At 57.9% G+C, this 12,133-nt stretch overlaps 5 protein-coding genes across 5 annotated transcripts; 1 reads left to right on the top strand and 4 right to left on the bottom strand.

Moving 5' to 3' along the window:
• Positions 1 to 45: 45 nt before the first annotated feature.
• EX895_004305 (uncharacterized protein) lies at positions 46 to 818 on the bottom strand (the record flags this gene model as incomplete). Its single annotated transcript, XM_029884900.1, has 2 exons — positions 46 to 488; positions 572 to 818. 2 exons carry the CDS (start codon positions 816 to 818, stop codon positions 46 to 48), a joined length of 690 nt encoding a protein of 229 aa, XP_029738650.1.
• A 519-nt stretch (positions 819 to 1,337) lies between these two features.
• Positions 1,338 to 2,441, bottom strand: EX895_004304 (uncharacterized protein; the record flags this gene model as incomplete). The annotated part of the gene is made up of 1 exon (XM_029884899.1): positions 1,338 to 2,441. One exon carries the CDS (start codon positions 2,439 to 2,441, stop codon positions 1,338 to 1,340), a length of 1,104 nt encoding a protein of 367 aa, XP_029738649.1.
• A 641-nt stretch (positions 2,442 to 3,082) lies between these two features.
• Positions 3,083 to 6,478, bottom strand: EX895_004303 (uncharacterized protein; the record flags this gene model as incomplete). The annotated part of the gene is made up of 1 exon (XM_029884898.1): positions 3,083 to 6,478. The coding sequence occupies one exon, from the start codon at positions 6,476 to 6,478 to the stop codon at positions 3,083 to 3,085; it is 3,396 nt and encodes a 1,131-aa protein (XP_029738648.1).
• Positions 6,479 to 9,374: 2,896 nt separating this feature from the next.
• On the top strand, positions 9,375 to 10,303 carry EX895_004302 (uncharacterized protein; the record flags this gene model as incomplete). The annotated part of the gene is made up of 4 exons (XM_029884897.1): positions 9,375 to 9,417; positions 9,500 to 9,745; positions 9,830 to 9,951; positions 10,046 to 10,303. 4 exons carry the CDS (start codon positions 9,375 to 9,377, stop codon positions 10,301 to 10,303), a joined length of 669 nt encoding a protein of 222 aa, XP_029738647.1.
• Positions 10,304 to 10,831: 528 nt separating this feature from the next.
• Positions 10,832 to 11,260, bottom strand: EX895_004301 (uncharacterized protein; the record flags this gene model as incomplete). Its single annotated transcript, XM_029884896.1, has 1 exon — positions 10,832 to 11,260. One exon carries the CDS (start codon positions 11,258 to 11,260, stop codon positions 10,832 to 10,834), a length of 429 nt encoding a protein of 142 aa, XP_029738646.1.
• Between the last annotated feature and the right edge of the window lie 873 nt (positions 11,261 to 12,133).

Genomic DNA, 12,133 nt, shown 5'->3' with positions numbered 1-12,133 from the left:
GTCTACAAGGATGTCGCAGGAGCCTGTTGAGAAACACTGAAGCATTCATCGGGTCCCCCTCTCGTACGCGTTGGGTTTGAACGCACTGCCCCTGCCATCCTCTGAATCGCTGTCCGCCTGTCCGCCTCGCGCTTCTTCTTCTTCCTCCTCCTGCTCCTCCTTGGTCGCCACCTGCGTAATGGTCTGCGTGCCACCAGAAGAGCGCGTCTTCTGCCTTGATTTGCGCTTCGACTTCCTGCCCCCGCCGCTTGTACACGAGTCATGATGCTGATGGTGCTCGTGTGCCTCGTGGTGCTCGTGATGCGCATGTTGGTGACCTCGCTGTTGCTGTTGCAGCTTGTCCTTGATGGCCTGTGAGAAGTTGGGGCCGTCCGAAGTGTCGCTGTCCGAATCCGAGTTTTGCTCGTCGGAGCTCGACTGGGCGGAGGAAGACGAGGACTCATCCGACGACTCGTCGAATGCCTTGGGCTTGTGGTAGATGCAGCAGACTAGCGTGTCAGAGAGAGAGGAAAACAGTCAGCAGACGGCCCACTTTCATCGGCGTTGATGGTGCCCGCAGGCAGTAACTTACTTTTCGACTTCTTCCTCCCCAGACCTTCGTTATCCACTGTTTCCTGCGACCACACGACTCTACGCGAGCTTCCGCTACCACTCGCAGCAGCAGCAGAGGCGCGCGAACGTGGTTCAGGTCGCAATCGTAGGATCCCCACGTCTTGTTGTTGCGGTGACGGCGAGTCGGTGTTGGTGCTGGTCAGTGTGAGCGTGCGCGAGGGACCCGCTGCCGCCGAGGTGGAGGAGGAGGAAAGACGACCGCTCATGATGGGTACAGGGGGATCTGTGGTTGGGTGGGGTCGTGGATACGGGCTGCGATGCTCCGGTCAGAGTGTGTTCGAGTTGTCAGATGGAGGCCGACACAAGCGGAGGGTGATGGTGGTGGGAGATTGAGACAAGAGGACGGAGCTATACTCATTTTTGGCGTGTGTACTGTATTGTATGTGGAGAGAGCGCGCGCCAAGACGAGAGAAATTCGGATCTCGCTTTGTCAGTTCGCAACCGCGAACCTTCTCGCTGTTCCAGAAAAGCTCGTATTACTTACACTCACACCCATCGTCATAACATCGTCACACAGCGCGCCGTGTTGAGAGTGTGCCGAAAACGTAACGTCGTCTATTTGCAAGAGGAACGAGATAGAGGTGCGAGAGAGCGAGCAAGAGAGCAAGAGAGCAAGAGAGCAAGAGAGCAAGAGAGCAATTGTATGTACGCAACGTGAAATGTTAGCCCGCCTTGTGTGAGAGAGTCTACGTCTATGCTTGTGGGTCTATGTCCTCCCTCCCCCATTAGTCTTCTTCAGCCTCGTGAGTGCCTAACAGGCCATACCCACCGCCGCTTACTGCCGCCCTCACCCGCTTGGGCCGGTTGAACGGACTGTCCCTCCCGGAATACAAGAAAGCATCGTACGTCGCCGCCCCCACCACCCCTCCCAAAATACTGCTTAGCCACGGATTCCAGAACCAATACCCGCCGTCGTGCGTCCAGACCTCGTTCCCGTAGCCGACCAGCCAGAGCGCAATTCTCGGACCCGTGTCCCTCGCGCCGTTAATCGCGTACCCCGTGTTGTAGCCCAAACTGGCGCCGATGCCAAGTAGGACGATGAACATGGCGAACGGCTGGGTGCCGTGCGGAGGTTTCAGGTTGGCCGTGTCTGCCAAGGCAAATACCACAAAGAGCAGAATGGCGGTGGCGAGGAATTCCGAGAAGAACGCAGAGGTAAAGGAGAGCTCTGGTGCGGGGAGGGTGAAGAAGAAGCCCGCTGTGCTTCCAGCTCCTTTGACTGTTCGGCTCCCCGCGATTGCACCGGCTGCGGCAGTCTGGAAGCGCTCGATGTTGGTCACGTTATTCGCATAGACCAGCAAGCTCGCCACCGCTGCACCCAGCGTTTGCGCAACCACGAACGGCACCACTTTCCTGCGCGGAAATCCTCTAAATAGCGTCAGAGCAACAGTGACGCTCGGGTTGCAGTGTCCGCCGCTCACACCTCCGCTCGCCCAGCCGGCCATCGCCACGCCCGCTGCCCATGCCAATCGCCCCTGGAAGTAGCTTCCGTACGCAGAAACGTCTCGAGTCGCGGACGAGTGGTAGTGCATATTCACCTGACACTCGACTCCCGCGCCAAAGATGAGGATCAAAAAGGTACCAAAGAACTCGGCCAGCTCTTCGCGGTACAGATAGCGCAGCTTCGCCCAGCCATTCGGTTCGAAGCCTGAAGCGTAGCCAGACGAAGCCCCTGTCCCGGATTGCGAGCTCCACCATCGCGGTGGCTTGTGCAGCGGCGTCGCTTGGTCCGGAAGCGGCGCGGACGAGGGCAGCAGGGGATCAGTGCTCGTCGGGTCCGGATGGACTTGATGCTCAGAGAGTTGGGCGCGCGAAGTCAGTCGAGACATGTCGAAAAGCCGACTTCGAAGGCTCTCCCTGCAGGAATGATTGAAGAGGGAAGGCGATGGAGACGATGATGGTGGTTAGGAAAGGGAAGGGGAAAGAGTAGGTGCTAAGATGGATTGATAAGCGCCTCGCTTGACATTCGCTGGCATACTGTATGACGCAAACGAGAGACCAACACTTTGGACCCTGACCTCTCGTCGAGCTGCCCCTGACTCGCCCAAAAAAAAATCCCACCGTTTGCCTTTCTGTATTCGCCGCTCAATCCCATGGTTGCCGACAGAACTTTCATGAAACGCTTTGCTCCTCTCCTGCGAGCCATACATCCCACTTGAGCCCGCCTTACAGGCTGCACCGAAACCTCCATGTCTACAAGAACTCATGCGAAAGCGACGCGATCGAAAGTAATCCTGCGTCCTCGTTGCATGCGAACATGCCGGCGTCTTGATGGGCTGCAGCCGACACGCGCTTTCCACCTCGTTAAAACGCCGCACTTTTGACGTTCGCAACACTTTCATCTGACGATCTCTCCCACCACAACCTTCCCATTTGCTCTTTTGCTCAACCTCGCACTCCGTGCACAGAAACAGAAAGGAGAAAGGGTAGCATTGGGTATCTAATGAGAGTACAGACGGTCTTCCCGCTATCAGCGATTGGTGTAGCCGCCAAACTTGCCCGTACTGCCCATATTCGCTGAAGGCTTGAGTGCACGTCCCCTATCCAGCACGCTGATGCCCTTGAGCACCGCCGCCTCGTTGATGCTCTGCAGCCTCCTCTGTTCAGCACACTCGCAACCGCAGGCGGGGCAATCCCCCACCGCTGCACCGTGCTCCTTGCGCCCCTCTCCATCCTCTGCTACGCTGTTCGGTCGGAAAACGGGTGCAGTGCCTTGACCGACATGCTTTACACGCAGCTCGGTGAGCTCGTTACACAGCTCCTGGATCTGCGCTTCGATCTCACGAGCGCGCTGCCGCACCTCTTCCGGGATCAGTGGGCTGGCCGGCGGCGAAAGGGCGGCCGTCTCCTCGATCAACGGCGTGGTTGCGTTGTGCGAAGACGAAGCCGGTGCATGCACAGAGTGGTGGAACGACGGCGTCAGCGGCGAGTTGGCTGGCGAGTGGAACTGCGATTGCGTATCCGACGTGCTTGCTCCCGCGTCCAGGCTAGGCATCCGACTCGCGCCACTGGCCCCGCCCATCCCGCTCCAGTTGCTTTCGGCAGAGCCGGGCACAGTGGGGCCGGGCACCGCAGCTCCATGCGGCGGAGGTCGGATCTCGGCCAGCTTGGGCTTGCTGCTGAAGCTGCTACCGGACGCAAACCGCCCAGACTCGGAAAGCACCGGCGAAGGTGTTAAAAACGACTGCCCTGCTGGGCTGTGCGGTACGAGCAGACCGGTCGAGCCCACCGAGGAGCTGCTCGACGGTTCAGGTGCGTGCCCATCTGCCAGCGCAGATGCGTCTAGGAAGTCGGCCGCGAACCCGGAAAACATGGACGACACGGGTCGAATCTGCAGCGCCGGCTTCTCTATGGGGGCTAGCGGCTTGAGCTCGTCGTTCTCCTCGTCCAAGCCCGTGACCGAGAACGATGGCATGGGCGACGCCTTGCTTGATCGCGCCAAGTCTTTGTTGCTGCCGCTCGTCGGGAAGGTCGAGACGCCGTCAAAGTCGACACTGACGCCCTTTTCCTTCTTGAGCTTGCGCAGCAGGAAGCCGCTCTTTTTATTCTTGAGCAGACGCATGCTGGACTGGCCATCGCTCGAAGCGTCACGTTGCATGCCAAGCTCATCGTAAGCGGTAGCATCGCCAGAGGTAAGGTACGGCGACGTCCTAGCTGCCCCAGTAGCACCCGAAGAAGCGAGCCACTCGGACTGCTTCTGACGTGCCTGCTCGCGTGCTTCCTCGAGTGAGATGAGCTTGTAGGGCACTCCCTCGATATTTCCGGGCAGAGGAAGGCTGCCCGACGTCTGGCTCGACGAGGCCGACACGATGCCAGCTCGATGACTCGAAGGGGAACCAGGACGAGCTCGCAAAGCGGACGACGTCTCTGCGCTCGTCTTTCCGACCGGCGTCGACTCTCCCTCGGCCGGGAACGAATCGAAGGTTCCTTCGCCCCCGACGCTGCTGTTGCGTACGGCAGTGTCTTCGGTGGAGATGGCCGAGTGTGAAGCGACGCTGACTTGGCGCATAGGCGGTGTTCGCGATCGGGCGCGTTCCATCGCGTTGAGGTTGAGCTCGCTGGCGAGGCTGGCGCTGTCCGCGGCGCTCAGTGGGTCCTTCTTGTAGGCCAGCGAACGAACACCACCGAGATGCGGTGAAGGCATCGTTGCGCCCTTGGGCGACGGAAGTGGCGGAGAACACGCCTGGTCGCGAAACTTGGTGTTGCTCGACATGATCATGTTGACCAAGTTGGCGTGACTTTTGCTTTCAGACTGCATCGTAGCGCCTGAGTTGATTTGGCGAGTCGAATGGCTGTGCGGCAAGTCGCTTCCGAAAGTCGAGGCACGAATGGGGCTCGACCCAGGTTGATTAAGTTTGGCAGATGCACTGAGCTCCGAGAGCGGAGCCGAGGTTAGTTGCCCGCCACCACCGCCACCCCCTACCAGACGCAAAGCCTTGGACAGCTTGCCTTTTTTGGATGCCGGTGCGGCTGCCCCTGCAAGACCCAGACCCTTGAGCATGCCAACGGCGGTACCTGAGACACTCTTGGAGCGGGAACGCTGGGAAACGAACAAGGACTGTATGTCGTCGTCCTTTTGGGCCTCTGATTCGAGCGATGCAGCGGCGTGCGCTAGACCCGACGGCGCATGGACGGGGTTGGGGCTCCTGGGCGCGGGTTGCGAGCCATCAACAGATGGCCTCGTCTTGAAGCGGGAGAAGGGCCTTTCGAACGTTTCCGCGCCGGGACGCAGGGTTTCACGCAGCGAAGGTCGCCCATGGGCGGTGACCGTGTCGTCACCACCCAGCTCCCAGGGAGCCGGAGCGTTCTTCTTGACCTTAGGACCGAGCGTGCTGATTCTGCGCGCATCGTCTGCGATCTTGCCTTGCAGCTCGCCCAGCAGCTTTTCCTCTTCAGCCACGCCTCCGTCGAAGGAGAGGATAGGCGATCGGTCGCGTCGAGCTTTTGGCTTGAGAGAACGGGCGATGTCAGTGCTTTGGGGCACGGGAGGCATCTTGGGGATGAGCGTGCCGTCCGGTAGTCGCTTTGGACTTGGCTTTGAGGTGGCAACGGCACGACATGGACTATCAGCGTCGGAGGAGGAGCCATCTCGACGTGGCGACTCGTTGCTGCCCCTGGAAGCGGCCTTGGCGGGAAGAGGAGGCTTGGTCTTGGACGAGTTGCGTGAAGGAACTGGCTGTGCCACCGCGTCGGCAGCTTGGTCGTAGTGTGACTGACGAGTTGATGGTTTGGACGACGAGATGTTCTGAATGTCAAAGCCATCGGCTAACTTGAAATGGTCTGCTGCGCCTGTCCTTGCATCGTAATCGCTGTACTGACTGCTGCTCTCAAAGCCATCGGCATCGCTCCATGGACTGAGCATATTCTGGGCGGACGGGCCAAGCAGTGCGGGTGCATCGCTGCCGAGCAGGTGGTGTGACGGTGGAAGCGCCGGGAGAGGCGGCGCGGCTTCCCGTCGTCTGCGCTCGGACTTGGCACCGCGGCCGGCAAAGATGGAGCTGGCGATGCTGTTGGGCCGGACATGGCCATAGACGCTGGCAGTCGCATCGAACTCGGCGCCGTTGACGGCGTGCGACGATGATGGAGCGTCGCCATCCCAGCTCTCGGCATCCGAAAACTGTTCGTCGTTTGCATCCTGGTCGTGGTCGCCATTCCAGACAACGTCGTGGTGGCTGGAACGCTGAGTCCAGGTGCTTGGCGGACGGAAGGAAGGGGCGAGATTGTCCCGTTCGCGACTGATGGCACGAACGAGACCTCGTGTCTTGTTGTTGGATTCGACGAGGTGAGCGTGCTCGGTGCTGGGACGACCGTCGGACTCGTAGAACGAGTTTGCCACCGAGAAGGGTCTGGATGCGACGGCAGACATGATGTTGTGTGGATTGATGGCAGCAACCTGGCTAGCGGAAGAGAGGCTTGATTGATTGCGCTACGGTTTGCAAAGTAGTAGTATTGTGCTCGATCTGGCGTTGTAGAGGGGATCAGAGTTCGGCCATCGTCGGTGATGGTGTCTGGACTGTGGCGATGGTGGTGGCCGTAGAGAGTCGTGAGCGCGAATGCGGCGCCTCCTAATGGTGTGGCAGCGGACAAAGACCGGTCTACGCTGCTTCGGGAATGATCGAGAGGTCGTCGGACGAAGCGCGTGTGTAATGGAGCGTGGTCTTGAATGAAGAGCGGGGGGTACGAGATAGAGTGTATGAGTCCGAGAATCGCGTGAGGAAGGTAAGCGGTGGCCAGCAGAAGCGGTGATGGAAGAGGCGAACAAGTAAGGGGGAGGAGAGAAGAGATGATGTGGAAGGTACGCTGGCGATGAGAAGGACCTCCTTGGTGCTGAGCAGCGGCGTCGGTGGAGAGGAAAGGAAAGTGTGTTGCCCGCAGGCTGAGCCCAGTCAGCGAGGTATGCGGGCGGCAGAGAGCAGTTGAAAGCGAAGAGAGAGCGAGAGCGGCATGGAGGGTCAAGTGCGGAATGCAAACAGGGAGAAAAACACACTTCGGTTTTTGGTTGGTCTCAGCTGTGTGAGCGGCAAAAAGAGTGTTGGTCTCGTCGTGCTGTGCTACTGCTGCAGGGTTCTGAGCCGTGTCAGGATGTCGCAAGCGGGCAGACACGCACGTCGGAGATGCAGCGATACACATCCAGCGCAGGCGAGAAGGAGAGCAAGCCAAGGCGGGTTTGCCGACGTTGGGAGCAGAGGCAAGGAGGCAATCTAGCATGAATCTAGACTGGCGGAGCGCAACCCAGCAGCGTGTTGCCAAACGCGAAGAGAAAAAGAAAAAGAAAAGAAAAACACTAAGGGCACGCGCTGCATCCATGCAGTGCAGGAGCAGCCAACCATCACCGACGCATCCTTTCTTCCTTCTCCTCAGCCATCTCACTGCCCCTGGAGTCGGAGCACGAGGTGCAGTGGGCGCCTTGCCTGGCCGAGCGTTAGGTGACCTGCTGTTGTAGCATTCCGCGTCGATAAATTGATCTCGGCTTCGGTCCCGCTCTATTGCAACTTTAGCATGAACAAGGAGAACCACACGCCTGTTCGCAGTCTTTTACTTCTTGACCGCCGTTCTTGTTCGGTGTTCGGAAGTCGAGAGAAAAAGTTAATCTAATTGGCGATGACGACGAGAGCTCACGTGCGTTTCCTTCCTTTCTGAGAACAAACGAGAGGCCATGGCACGCTTGTCCTTGGCCTTCTTCTAGCGTGTGGGGCGAACGGGACCTCCGTCGCCGTTCGTGCCGACGTCCTATTCGATAGATGTCCCGTGGATTTTCGTTGCGTTGCGACGCTCGCTGATGGTGATTAGAGTGCGAGGATCTCCCTCTGATCCGACCCTCGGGTCGAAGCATGCTCTCACGAAAGGGGCCAAAGGGGCTTCGCCACTGCTGCTGCATCCCGTAGCCGAAGTGCCGGTCGAGGCAGGGTCCGGCTTGCTTGCCTTGCGTGAACTTGCCTCGCCTTGCCTTGCCTTTTGGCCCCTGACAAGTCTGCTTGGCCTCCGTACTCCAACTCTCTGCAGCTTCTTCTGGCTGGCTTGACCGGAACGAAAGTCCGTCTCCATTGAAATCCCGAAGCTGAAAGGAAGGAAGAAAGAACGCATGGTGGCCCGTACCTTGCTCTTGTTCGACTCCGTTCGTCTCCTCCGCCTCGCGGATCGACGGTGCGTCTGTCTGCGTGTCTCAGGAGTTACTCGTCTGTTTTTTGGCTTTGGAGCTCTCTGCCAGTGTGTTCGCTTCGCGCGCGTGCCTAATCCTTGCATAGCAACCCGAGGCTAAGTCACTTACAGTTCTAACTTGCTTGACGCGTCGCGCCTGCTCTCCTTCCTCGTTTTTACCTTATCACCAAGCACGGCGGAAGTCAACAACGCATCGAGCGAGCCGGTATTCGGCGGGGTTCCAGTGCGAATGGCCGGGTCTGTACCAAAGCTTCGGCCATCCTTCTTGCCCACCGTCGCTGCTTGGTGGCTTTGCCGCCTCGCATTGCTCATTCTAACACGTTGACGCGTTTCTTTGGCAACCACGCCGAGCCATGGGTACAGTGGTTGACGGGTGGGTGGTGGTTGCCTTGCCGAGCTGAGAGGCTTGCGCCAACTGGGGTGTGGCTTGCAGAGTGGGCGCTTCAAGCGCCCGCTTGATCACCTTTGAACTGGCGACCGCACGACGAGGGATCTGCAGGTGCATCGGGCTCAATGGTGTCCACGTGTCACGTTGTTAGATCGGCGCTTCTGCAAGAGACTTCATAATCCCAATTTCGTGCCTCAATTTGGGCTTTCCTTTTTGGATGCGAGTAGCAACTTCAACAAAATATCCGTCATACAGCCTTGTTCTGAGAAGTGAGGGGCTCCGGTCATGAAAAGCTGCAAGCTAAGCCCGTGACGCTCAACACCACGAGCTCAGAGAGAAGCATACCAGCGCCGATGGGACAGCGCGTGGGCGAAAAAACCAGCACGAACAACGGATGGGCCCGTGGTGGTTGAAGCGCCAAAGCTATCGCCCGAAACAACGCTACGTGGGCCAGATCCGAATTCCGAATCCGGCCAACAAATCGAGTAGCCGCGCATGCACGCAATCTTACACGCTCGACCAACTCCACATGGGCACTAGCTTACCCACTCCATCCATCTCTCGAAGCCCTTCGCTAACGACCAAAGGGCCAGCATCGACACATCACTCACATATTGTCGAACATCTCTAACTCGGAAGCCCACTGGTGCGCTATCGAGCAGAACTCGCACAAACAGTCACGCACAACTCGACGTCGGCACGGGCAAGGCACACGATGCAGGCGGTGTCTAAGCTCATCTTCGGGCCGTCACAGGAAGGTAAGCACTCGCAACTACGCAGAGCGCCGAGCAGAGACACAAGCAAGGCGACTGACCCAAACCACCTCTTCTGAATCTATAGAGAGGGTAAAAAAGGTGCAGTCACAACTGCGGTCTGAGCAGCGGGCACTCGACCGCGAGATGCGCCAGATCGACCAAGGCTCCAATAAGACCAAAGCAGAGATCAAGAAGCTGGCCAAAAAGGGGGATGTCAAGAATGCAAAGATCCTCGCGAGGGAAGTCGTGCGAGCGCAAAAGCAGAAAAACCGTCTCGCAGTGTCCAAGGCGCGACTCAACAGTATACACATGCAGCTGCAGCATCAGCTAGGTAAGTTTGACCACGCAGGCGCACCGGACACCGAGAGCTGCAAAAGAAGCTGACATTATCGCCTCTGATCGGTACGGGCTGCAGCGATGTACAAAGTGACGGGGAGCATGCAGAAGTCGACTGAGATCATGAAGCTCTCGAACCAGCTCGTCAAACTACCAGAAGTGTCGGCGGTGATGCGCCAGATGAGCGCAGAGATGACAAAGGTACGTCCCCGCATTCATACCTACGCTTCGACCGCACATGTTCGCCCGGTGTACTGAACTTTATCGCTCATCCTTTCGATTCGCTACTCCCCAGGCCGGTATCATGGAAGAGATAATGGAAGACACACTAGACTCGGGCGTGCTCGGCGAGGACGAAGACGAAATGGAAGAAGAAGCGCAGGAAGAAGTTGATAAGGTCCTCTACCAGCTCACCGATGGCAAGCTCGGTCAAGCCAGCACCACCGACCACTTGCCCGACCTCGCCATCGAAGACCCAAAGCTCAACGAAGAGCAAGAGCAGCAAGACATGCAACGCATGCAGGCCGCCCTCGACGGTCTTCTCCGTGGCTGATCCACTTGACTGCGCATGGTCGAGGTGTTGTCGTGTCATCCTTCTTGTACTTGTACCCTTTTACGCAGCCTTACCAAGCAACAGCTTTAGCACTTGAAGCGAGGGGCTGCGGGGCCTGTCGATCCAACATTCCTGCGCAGGCGAATCATATCGCCAAACGCGACCTCCGTTCCCCGAGAACAAAAACAGCTCAGACACTCGACCAGACAGACAGAGTTGATATGTGCACACGCAGAAGAAAGTATGTTTGAGACCGATATGCTCAGATTGCTGCTGGATATATCTGAGGGGTAGAGATGCTAGCGCTGGCGGTAAAAGTACAGAAGAGATACAAAGCGACCAAGAAAGAAAAAAGGGGGGCCGGGAAAAAGGATTTGGGCTGAGCGGCGACTACAGAGTCACCACAAGGACACCACGACGCGCTGCACCGAACGCGTCGGGCCGAAGATGGAGGGGTGCAGAGACGGCATGCGGAAAAACGACCAACACAAGCAACGGCGAAAGCGCGAAAGAGCGTGCGCGCACCGTTTACTTGGAGGAAGAGAACTTGGTGACCGACTTGGTACCTTCGGAGATGGCGTGCTTAGAGAGCTCACCGGGAAGGATGAGGCGGACAGCGGTCTGGATCTCTCGCGACGAGATGGTCGACTTCTTGTTGTACGAAGCAAGCTTGGAGGCCTCGGTGGCGATGCGCTCGAAGATGTCCTGGACGAACGAGTTGAGGATGGCCATGGCCTTGTTCGAGATACCAGTGTCGGGGTGGACCTGCTTGAGCACACGGTAGATGTAGGTCGAGTACGTCTCCTTGCGGACCTTGGTGGCCTTCTTCTTGTCACCCGACTTGGCGGGTGCCTTGGAGGTCTTCTTGGCGGCCTCAGCGGGGGCCTTGCCAGCGGACGAGGCAGGAGCCTTGCCGGCGGTGGAGGAGGGCTTCTTCTCAGCGGGCTTGGGAGGCATGTTGAATAGAGTGAAGGGGGGTTTGGTTGATAGTAAGGGGTTTGGATAGAGTGTTGGAAGGCTTGACGGATGAGGGGAAAGAGAGAAAGAGAAGAGGGTCCAGAGTTGAGAGCGTGCTGGAAGGTGCGGGTTATAAACCAATCTCGAGGCGGAACATAGACACGGCTCGAGACACGCAAGGGCAGACGGCAGCAGCACAGCACGGCGCAGGACCTAACGAACAACGGCGCGTCGCTGAATGCGAGGCGCATCAACGCACACAAGCACACACTCGGCCACACGTCGACGCGCAGGCCTTGTCGAAAATTGCGTAGGGCGAATGGCGCAGCAGCAGCAGCAGCAGCAGCAGCGAAGCGTTGTGTGAGGGAGACGAACGCGTCTGGCTCCCTCAAGAAAATTGAGGTGCGGAATTTGTGGCCCACAAAAATCAAGGGCCCTGAGCGCACTAAAAAACAGGCAACGCCTAATTTATTCAGTTCAAGAGGCGACGAAGGCCATAAAGTTAATTTCTCGCACCTCCATTCTCGCGATACAAAAGCCCACACTGTCAATTGACCGCCGCTTCTTGAAACCAGGAAATCAAATCACGCCTTTTTTAGCTTCGTTGCCTCTAATTCTGTTTCAGTGTTTTCACTTGACTTTGGCGTGAATGTGCTCCAGTACCTCACCACCTGATGACTGCAAGCCGTATATGTGATGAAGACGACCGGCCCAGTCGGTCACTAATCCTCAGTCTGGAAAAGCGGCCTAATTGTTGCCTGTCTTGTTCTCATCCAAGAAGTCCAAGCAAGGAGAAGCGAAATGTGAGATTGTGGAAGAAGCCGGCGAACAACGTGGTAAGAACTATTGAGGCCTTCGAAGGCTCGATTAGTG

Source organism: Sporisorium graminicola, chromosome SGRAM_3, assembly GCF_005498985.1.
Source record: "Sporisorium graminicola strain CBS 10092 chromosome SGRAM_3, whole genome shotgun sequence".
Classification (NCBI taxonomy): domain Eukaryota; kingdom Fungi; phylum Basidiomycota; class Ustilaginomycetes; order Ustilaginales; family Ustilaginaceae; genus Sporisorium; species Sporisorium graminicola.
This window is presented reverse-complemented; position numbering and strand designations above follow the sequence as displayed.